Source organism: Eumetopias jubatus, unplaced genomic scaffold, assembly GCF_037043125.1.
Source record: "Eumetopias jubatus isolate StellerSeaLion01/CBP00866 unplaced genomic scaffold, mEumJub1_p1.0 scaffold_6, whole genome shotgun sequence".
Lineage (NCBI taxonomy): Eukaryota > Metazoa > Chordata > Mammalia > Carnivora > Otariidae > Eumetopias > Eumetopias jubatus.
The window spans coordinates 138690648-138700974 of NW_028274812.1; the positions used below are offsets into that span (position 1 = coordinate 138690648).

Genomic DNA, 10327 nt, shown 5'->3' on the forward strand with positions numbered 1-10327 from the left:
AACTGGCAGACCCTGAGGCCAATAAAGTGTCGTTGTTCCTGAGGAAAACTTTTTAAAGGTCACCGTTGTCCCACCTGCAAATGACCAAGTCTGAACCTACATCTCTGCCTGAAGCGGCTTTTCTTGCTACACAGAGGAGGCTACCTGTGAGGTCACTGACCTGAGGATGGCTTCTAAGGGTGGGGGGGATGAGGTTGTCCCCAGAATCCCTATGTGGAATGCATTTACAAGTGGCGGCCCGGGGTCCCTGCGATCCTAGGGTGACATGAGGGAAGCACTGAAAGCACAGCGGGTTTTTGGGGCCTAGCACGGACCACGGTCTCTCTTTCAGCTCCAAAGGACAAACTTAACCTTCTGGAACACAGCCTACTCCTAATTTGGGGGCTACCTCCAGTGCATCTGTTATATCTATTAAACCTGTTTGTACAATAGAAACCTATTGTTGATAAAACATCAGCTATTACCTAAAGCAAACTCTTACCTCTCAAAACCACTATGTTCTCCCCGAGAAAAAAATTTATTTTGCTCCTGCTTCTGAGGTGCCCGTGGTTTGGTACTATACCAGCAACCCTAAACTCGGGAGATGTTGACATTCGCTAAGAACACCATTTATAGAGAACCGGCCACTTCACCTGAAGTTTCCCCCTATTCGCTCAATCGACCGCCACGTTAAAGAGCAGGCCTTATCTTGGTCAGAGCTTTATTTCAATTCCAGAAGGATTCACGGGTTTCCCAGGGGCCTGGCTTAGCATCAAGGGAACCGGTTATTGAGGACACAGTGTGTGCAATGGGATAAATTTATGGGGCATAGAGAAAAAGGCCACCGCAAAAGTGCTTCAGGTCACCACTGGTTATGAAGAGGCAGGCAAACTCATTCTGCCCTGAGCCAACTGTGGGGACTTCTCTCTCTAGGAACGCACACATGGGACAGGCCTGCCTTCCAGGCCTCTCGCACGAGGTGTGTGAGTGTGGAGTGGTCTGCGGTGGTTCCAAACTTATCCCCACACAGGCTTTTCTGCACCAACCGACTAGTATTTCCTGAGTGCCTGTGGTGGAGGAGACCCGGGTCCTAACAGACACCTTTACCTTTTCCACAGGCAGTTCAACGGTTTTCCTTAGTCAAGTAACTCAGGACCCACAGTTCCTCCATCTAAGGCTCCATCAAAGGAGCTGCAAGTTGAATGACACCCTTGCCCACGCCCATCACACAACCCTGACTTTCTCTTGAATGCTCTAAAGTCTCCTTTCTCTGCCCATCCAACCAGAAGAAACAGCTACCAGTAAACACAGTACACCGAGTAACAATACACAGTCACATGTTGGTTTTTTTCACATCTGTTATCTTATTTAAGAGCAAGGGGTTGGGGAGTCCGAGTTGAGTTCCCGTTGTGACTGTCACAGTAAGTAAATGTGACCTTGGGAACGTCACTTGAACTCTCAGGGTCTCCGTTTTCCTCATCTCTAAAATGGGATTAATCATAGACATTACCTCCCTGGGTACAGCTGTAAGAATACACTGAGCTAATATTGGCAAATTTCTCAGCACAGGGAGCACATACTCAATAAATGGTAGATTTATTATTTTTCTTTAAATAATTACCTCAACCTCTGTAAGTTTGCCAGGCAGTTATAATTATCCCTGTTGGAGAGAGGAGGTTAATTGATCCAAGGTTAAACAATTCATTAGTGGCCTTCCAGGGCTTTTGACTGCAGACCCCAGAACCCCCACCTACCCCTTTACCCCCAGTCAGCTTTGTAGACTTTTATAGAATGGGCTGCACTGTCCAGCACGAGAAGAGCATTCTCCTTGGTGAAGGTCAGTGCCACGGGATGGGAGAGACCGTGCGTGATGATGGGCTTCAGAGCTGGAAATTCCTCAGGTCTTCCTAGGCATAGGACAGCCTGACTAGTAGTATCTGCTACAATCACATTCCCCTGGTGATCAAAGGTCACGGCTGAGGCAGTTATCCTGGAGGGAAAAAAGAGGCTCAGCCCAAAGCTATCCACCTGGCCGATCAGCTGCATACTTGGGCTGAACACCTTCACCGTGGTGCTGCCAGCCCCAGTCCCCAGACCCAGAGGGTGCTCTAGGACCGCAATGGCCCCGGTGAGCCAAGACACGGCCACCCCTCGGGGACTGCACAGATGAACTTGCAACCTTTCCGTCCTCTGGAGGACCCCTTCGGGAAAGTCCACTTCCAGCAGGTGCAGCGACCCTGCCTCCGCATCAGTTACCACGACCCCATTCTGCGGGGTGGTCTCCACACCCCAAGGTAAGGAGAACTGGCCTCCTATGACAAGCTTGATCTGGCCAAAAAAATCAAACACTTTGATGGAACGGTCGCCGGCGTCGGTGACAACCACATGGCAGTCGTTGGTGACGGTGACATCGAGGGGGTACCTAATGTCCTGAGCAGCCTCCCCCTTCTCTCCAAACTGATGAGCACATCCTCCCCCGGAGTCAAAGATCTTGACCCGCCTCCTGCCGTCGTGCACCACCACGACTCGCCCCGTCTTGGGACACAGCGCCAGCCCCGTGGGGTTGACCAGGGTCCCCCAGCCTCCGAAAGCGCGGTGGCAGGTGAGGGCCCCGGGGGCGCAGGGGGCGGCGCGGGGGACGGCGGGTTCTGGGCGCAGCCCCGAGCCCAGGAGCTCCAGGAGGTGAAGCACCGGCAGGCAGTCGCTGGTGTCGCAGCCCCGGCAGGCTCGGCGGCAGAAGGGGCACTCGAGGGCCAGCGTCCGCGGGTGCGCCAGGGCAGCCACGCAGGCCAGGCACACCACGTGGCCGCAGGGCAGGTTGCGCGGGCGCCGCTGCTGGCGGTGGCCGAACCTCTCAAAGCACACCTTGCACTCGAGCAGGCTGATCTCGGCCTCGCGCACGAGCTCCTGCAGCGCCAGCCCGCTCCCCGACGCCTCGGCCCCCATCGCACGGCCGCCGGCGTTCCCGTTGCGCCGCGGGTCGGCGGGCCGGACGCGTCCGGGCGCCGCGCTGGGTCACGGTCACGGGGCGGGGCGCTGGTCCTGACGTCGCGGGTCCAGCGCGCAGCCGCTGGGCGGCGCGGCCTGCTGTCCCCTGGTGGGCGCGCGCGGCACTGACTCCGGAGGGCCTGGGAGTGGACCCTTGCTTACAGGCTGTATCCACAGCGCGCGGGCAGACCCGTGACCTTCACGACAGTCGCGGGTGGGTCAGCTCCACTTTACGCGCGAGGAAGCACAGCTGTTGACGAAGCACGAGCAGGTTGCCCCCGATTACCCAGGCTGTAAGTGGCAAAGCCAAGACCTAGAACACAGTCTTCCACCTGTGGTACCCCGCAGTTTCCAATCCTCGGCGCTGGGTGCCAGGGCGCGCCAGGCACCAAGCGTGGTCTCACAGCTCGTGACGCTTGTGATCTCATTGGGAAACGCAGACCAGTGAGGGAAGTTAAAAACCGAGGGGGTCAGGCAGGTGTGCCTTATTGTCTTCCATCACACCTGCAGTAAAGGAGCTGCTTAGTGAATTCTTGTAAAAATGAATTCGTGTATGAACAAAGCAAGGATACAGGACAATAGAAGAAACCCTCTAGGTGAATGAGTGTCAGATGGGGGAGCAATGGCTGGGAATGTCTTCCAGAGGAATATGAAATAAGAAAGCTGGTGATCATAATTGCTATGGAACTTAATCTGTGCCTGCCTTCTTTTAAGTGGTTGACATAGATTAGTTTATTTAAAGCTCAGGACAATCCTATAAGGGTTTATTATTTTCCTCACCCCGTTTCTGCAGTAGAGAGGTTAAGAGTTCACAGAGGCTTAGTATCTTGCCCAGGGTCACCTGGCTGGGAAGTGACTGGGCTGGGATTTGAAGGCAGGCAGTTTGCAGAGTCCACCCTCTTAACTGTCCCAGAGGTTCTCAAACTTGGTAAACTTGGCACATGGTGAATAACTGGGTCTCATGTGGAGGTTTCATTGGTTCAGAGTGTGGTCTCGGCAGCTGGAAGTTGTTAGAGCTCCCCAGGTGATTATAATGGGCAGCCACATTTGAAAACTGCATTACAACAACCCCTTCAAATCAGCAGCAGGCTCAAGTCTTCCAACTTGAGTCAAGGCTGTAAACAGACAGCGTACCATGTGTGTGAAGGTCTGCAAACAGGAGATAACATGAGCTCTCTCAGGAATCCGTTGTGATGCTACAATTTCTCATGTTTAGGAGTCCTCCCCATCCCTCCCCATAATGCCTTACATGGACATTGTTTTTATAAGACCACGTACTAGATCACTTCCCTCATTTAAATCATTATATTATGACCTTCATCCTCTTGTTTGCTATACTTCTGAGAAAACGGGATTTGTATCCCCTTTTAGGCCCCTGAAGGGAGCTTTAATGTAGCTAAAATCACATCAAATAGAAATTAGTTCCTGAAGTAATCTTTGAGTCAAGAGAAACATTCAGGGGCAGCTGGGTGGCTCAGTTGGCTAAGCGTCTGCCTTCAACTCAGGTCATGATCCCAGGGTCCTGGGATGGAGCCCCGCATCGTGCTCCCTGCTCAGTGGGGAGCCTGCTTCTCCCTCTGTCTGCCACTCCCCCTGCTTGTGCGCTCTCTTGCTCTCTCTCTCTCTCCCTATAATAAATAAATAAAATCTTTTAATAAATAAAAAATTACCAAATATATACATTCAGGGGGAGCCTGGCTGGATCAGTCGGTAGAGCATGCAACTCTTGATCTCAGAGTCCTGAGTTCCAGCCCCATGTTGGGTGTGGGGTGTACTAAAAAAAGCAAAAACCAGAAAAAGGGAAGAAATGCATTCAGGACACCAAAAATAGAATCTTTTTAGAACTAGTGTTGTCTAATAGAAATACAAGAGGGGATCCTGGGTGGCTCAGTCGGTTAAATGTTCAACTCTTGATTTTGGCTCAGGTCATGATCCCAGGGTCATGAAATCATGAAATCGAGCCCCGAGTCAGGCTCCCTGCTAGGCGTGCAGCCTCCTTGAGATTCTGTCTCTTCCTCTGTCCCTCCCCGCTCGCACTTGTTTTCTCTCTCTCGCTCTCTCTGAAAAAAGGAAAGAAATATGAGAGCCACATTTATAATATTAAAATTTCCAGGAACCACCTTTTAAAAAGTAAAAGAGAAACTAGTGAAATTAATTTGATGCATATTGTATTTAACCCCCAAATACCCCAAATATTATCATTTAGAGATGTAATCACTGTAAAAATTATTAACGAAGTTTTTCAGCCATTTTTTAGTACTAAGTAAAATCTAGGGTGTATTTTACACTCACAGCACATCCTAATTCAGACAGACCCCACGTCAAATGCTCAGTTTCCTCATGTGGCTGGTGGCTACTGCATGGAACAGGAGAGAGACAAAGTCTGTGCTCTAATATATTGCCTTCCCGAGATGCTTTCCAGGCTGATTTCATTGAGCCGGGACTTTCTTCTAACTTGTCTCTGCTCTAAGATTGTTTTAAGATATGCCCGAAGACCCCAGCTCATCGTTGACTATGGCCAATCTTCAACGGACCGGTCCCTTCTGTGTGACTCAGGCCGCCCCCCGCCCGGGAATCCTACCCGCTTCTTCTTATCCTTTGCTGCCCCCTGCGGGGTAACCGGTAGTACTGCATCAAGAGGCGGAGGTGGTCCGCGAGGCAAACCAGAAAAAGCGTCAATAAATCCGAGATATTTGGGGCGCCTGGGTGGCTCAGTCGTTAAGCGTCTGCCTTCGGCTCAGGTCATGATCCCAGGGTCCTGGGATCGAGCCCCACATCGGGCTCCCTGCTCCGCGGGAAGCCTGCTTCTCCCTCTCCCACTCCCCCTGCCTGTGTTCCTGTTCTCGCTATGTCTCTCTCTGTCAAATAAATAAATAAAATCTTAAAAAAAAAAATAAATAAATCCGAGATATTTGAGAATGTTAGCAGTATTTGCTCTGCCACATGGTGGTTAGACAGCACAGTAGTTCTGGAAAACATCGTGGCACGCACGCAGACCATCAATCCCAATGACGTACTGTCAAGACTCTAGTGCTAAATTTAAAGTATGGAAATCTAAGTTTGTGGTGTTTGATCAGGGGTTCAGGTTTTCTCGATTACACAAGGCTTCCGAACTAAAAACGTGTATGTTTGAGTCTCAGTTGAGGATCTGCACGTTCTAGCCGGGTGTCCTTAGACATCATTTTCTTCATAGTTTGCTGCCTCTCTGTGCAAAGAAATACAAACTATTCCAGGGTCCCATCTATCTATCTCAGCCATTCCCTCCCTCCCCACCTGTGGTTTTCCTGTTTTACCAAAACATAGAGTCCAATTTTCCTTTCTGTGCAATCCCAAAATTACTCTTTATCTTCAATTCCTCTTTCTTTTGCTCTTATCTCTGGAAAAGATAAAGTCCCAGGAGAGCAGGAACCACATCTGGTGTTGCGAGACACCATATCCCCAGTGCCTAGCACACACCCAACGCACGGGAGGAGCCCAACAAACGTTTTATAGATGGACGATTGGATGAATACTTAAAAGCATACAACTTACAAGTATTCAACCCAGATGCACCTTCTTGTTCATGATTGTCTAGTATTATAGGAAGCATTGTGTAAAAAGTAGCATTTAGGGGCACCTGAGTTGGCTCAGTCGTTAAGCATCTGCCTTCAGCTCAGGTCATGGTCCCGGGGTCCTGGGATGGAGCCCCGCTTCGGGCTCCTTGCTCAGCGGGGAGCCTGCTTCTCCCTCTCCTTCTGCCTCTCCTCCCCACTCATGCTTGTTCTCTCTCTCACACTGTCTCTCTCAAATACTTTTTTTTTGAAGTAGTATTTATCCAGGAACTGTGCTAAGCATTTTGCTTATCTCTAGAGTCAATGCTGATAGGTTTCTCAAATACCTTATTGAGTCTAATCCTCATACATACATTAATAAAAGGAATGCCCTGTGTCTGGCTCCAACATTTGGAGCTTCCTATGATGAATCTTTCCTCCCCTGCGGCCGGCTCTCCGTGGATTTCCCCGGTGCTTCCCTCCAACACGCCTCACTCCTCACTTAGAAGGTTCTGGAATAGCCTCCCCGTGCCTTCCTGCTTCTGCCCAGAACAAGCGCTGAGGGATGTGGGGGCAGAACAATCTGAAGAACAGGACTTGCGGTCAGTGGCTGACCTGTGTGCAAAGTACCACCTGTCCGGGGGGGGGGGGGGGCACTGAGACCCAGTTCAGGGTGCTTACAGCAGAGGTGAGGCTGAGGAATCTGAGGGGGGAGTTATTTGCTCAGGCACGCGGACTCCTGGTTTTGCGAGTGTGGCAAGATGTGCCACTTACCTGCAGTCTTGAAGGAATCCCAGAATGATTCCAATGACACCATCACATCCCAGTCTGTACCTGACAGTGACTTTAAAGAAAGGAAGAGGGGAAAGCCCATAGAAAAGAAGCACCTCAATCATGGAGGAGATGCACAACCTTTTAAAAGGGGAGCAAAGACAGCAGGAGCTTCAGGACGGGCTCGTGAGCTCCCAAGAGCGAGAATGCCCTTTGCCAACCCGAATCCCTCTTGCGCTGGTCAGGTGTGAGTTTCGGGCCAGCCTGTGATTCCTTGGACCCTGCCCTGGGCTGTGGCAATGTCTGCAGGTTTGCTCTCCCCCAGGCCGTCTTGTCTACCAGCACCCGATCTGACCAGCGGTCTGATTTTGTCACTCATGCCGTGTGTGTGTGTGTGTGGTGTGTGTATGTGTGTGGCTTCTCAGGGGTGAGGGATTTGGTGGGGAGCAGAACGGTGTCTTCAATGTCTTGAGCACCTGCAGAATAATGAGCTGGGGATGTATGGCTGGTGATGGGAATCTGGACATTTTAATGTTTCTCAATTTGAAAAACGTGTTTCAGGATGCCATCCTTGATGGTCTTCTCCTCTCCCCACCTGCTCTCCCTGAGCAGTGTCCTCCTTGCTCATGGTGTGAGGGGCCTGCATGCACCCCTAATGTAGGCTTACGACACAGTGCAGTAACGTTCCATGTGCAGTCTCTGCCCCGAGAGTCTACACTTCCTTGGAACAGGACGGCCTTCAATTATCCGTCCATCTTCCTCCAGGACTTTCAAGAATACTTGTATTTGCTGAATGAGTCTAATCGCAGGGGAAAGAGTAGATAATCATGGTACAGCCATATGGTAGGACATGATGCAGCTATTAAAAAATCTTGTTTTTAAAGAATCCTTAGTGACATGAGGGAAGGGCTGATGAAACACCAAAGAAAGAAAAGATATAATACTGTCTCGTGATTGATCTCAGCTTTGCAGAAACATACACGTCTGCAACATACTGGCGTGGGAGCAAACAGGAAAATGCAACACAGAATTAGTAGTCATTCTCTCTAGTGATAGGATTTGGCCACTTCTGTGTTTCTTCTTTAGACTTTCCTGTGCTTCCCGAGTTTGTTTGCAGTGAGAAAGTATTATTTTATGGTTATTTACTATTTCACGGTCTATTTTATTGCTAAATACTTCCCTTGATTATCCTCGTACTAGCTCCTAGAGTTAACACCAATATTGAAACGAATTTCTGTTAAGACCCAGTGGTTAGGGATCACGGATTTTTAGAGATATCTTTTCAGTTCACGCATTAAAGCGACACACAACGAACAAAACTGGGATATGATTCTTTGTCGCGACCCAGCAGAGTGACTTTAAGCTTTAAGGTACGTATATGGAATTCTATTCTTGTCCCCATCAACTTAGCCACTCTGGTGAATTTGTAATATAATGCTGGGTAAGAAAAAAAGCACATCAGATAAGAAAGGAAAGTCAGAGCTGTCAGGATGAGAGACCATTTTTATTTTTTTAAAAGAGGTCAGAAGACTTTATTTATTTATTTTAAAGACTTTATCCATTCATTCGAGACGCAGAGATACAGAGAGAGAGAAAGAGAGAGAGAGAGAGCGCAAGAGCAGGGGTTCTCAAGCAGAGGGAGAAGCAGAGGGAGAAGCAGCCTCCCCGCTGAGCCGGGAGCTGGACGTGGGGCTGGATCCCAGGAACCTGGGACCACGACCCAAGCCGAAGGCAGACGCCTAACCATCTGAGCCACCCAGGCGCCCCAAGACTTTTTTTTTTAAAAAACCTTCAAAGAAAGTGTGCCATATACATTTATATACATGTTAGCATTAACATTTCTAAATTGCTCTTCCTTATTCACATAAACAATGACAGGTATGCACTATAGTGGAGAATGGGAAAACTTTACTTGGACTACTTCTTCTGTGGGTCATGTTTTTAATTGTCTCTTCATTCTTTTGCCCAGAAACCCCCTTTCTGTGACAGTATCTCTCACATCTTTCAGGCAACCTTCTGTGGTCCCCACACCATTAACCCTTTAGAGAACCCAATCTCCAGCTTGCCACAGGTAGGTGATAAAGCTTTGAAAAGCTTTGTATTTTTCTTTCCAAATCCATCTAAGTAGACTATTACACACTTTTCTTGTTTTGTCCTGCCCGCCACGAAAACACTGAGTGTACCTGCTGGTGCATTCATGTCTACAACTTAGGCAGGGCAGGGCGTTTCATAAATCAGTTTGCAGGGCACAGAGGGTCAGCAGATCTATTATTTAAAATACAAAATTAAATAAAAGGCATTTTTAGAAAATGCTAAAAACAATTCAATTGCTCTAAAATAATCTATATACAGTATCTCTCCCATCCTGAGACTTTTTAAATGGTCCGTATTCTCCCAATGACGGCACATAATACGTAAAAAATCAATTACAGAGCGCCTGGGTGGCTCAAGTTGGTTGAGTGCCCGACTCCTGATTTCAGCTCAGGTTATGATCTCAGGGTCGTGGGATCGAGCCCTACGTGGGGGTCCACATTCAGTGGGGAGTTTGATTCTCTCGCTCTCCTTCTGCCCCTCCCCCCTGCACTTTCAAATAAATGAATCTCTAAAAAAAAATCAACTACATATGAATATCTCAATTTTATTTAAGATTCTTTGGGTGCAAGTTGTAGAAACCAACTCTAGCCAGAGAAAAAGAGGTCTATATCCTAGGGACACGAGGTGCTCTCCCCATTGCAGCTGGGTTTCAGGAGGGGGGGAAATAGAAACCCAGAACACCCAGGGCCCCTCTCCAGCTCCCATTTCCACTTCTCTTTCTGCAGATCAGCATGTTCTAGTTCTCAGATCTGTATGCTGGGGTGCGGCTGCCCCACAGTCCCTGGGGTCACATTTCAGGTGTGTCCACTCTACCTTGCTTTTCCCACCACAATCCTAACAATCCCCAAAGAGAATCGGATTGGCCCAACTCAGGTCACTTGTCTATCCTTGGTTCATTCAACTGGCTATAGAGGTGGAGTCTAGAAGCCCACCCTGTGGATGGGGGCAGGTCGCAGAGAAGCAAG

The 10327-nt window shown here is 49.2% G+C and overlaps 1 protein-coding gene across 1 annotated transcript; it reads right to left on the reverse strand.

The window, feature by feature from the left end:
* Positions 1 to 1737: 1737 nt before the first annotated feature.
* NHLRC1 (NHL repeat containing E3 ubiquitin protein ligase 1) lies at positions 1738 to 2925 on the reverse strand. Its single transcript, XM_028107571.2, has one exon. The coding sequence runs from the start codon at positions 2923 to 2925 to the stop codon at positions 1738 to 1740; it is 1188 nt and encodes a 395-aa protein (XP_027963372.1).
* Between the last annotated feature and the right edge of the window lie 7402 nt (positions 2926 to 10327).

What these genes read in the sequence shown, in the direction of transcription:
- NHLRC1 (XM_028107571.2), bottom strand. Translation starts at nt 2,925, where the DNA reads ATGGGGGCCGAGGCGTCGGGGAGCGGGCTGGCGCTGCAGGAGCTCGTG.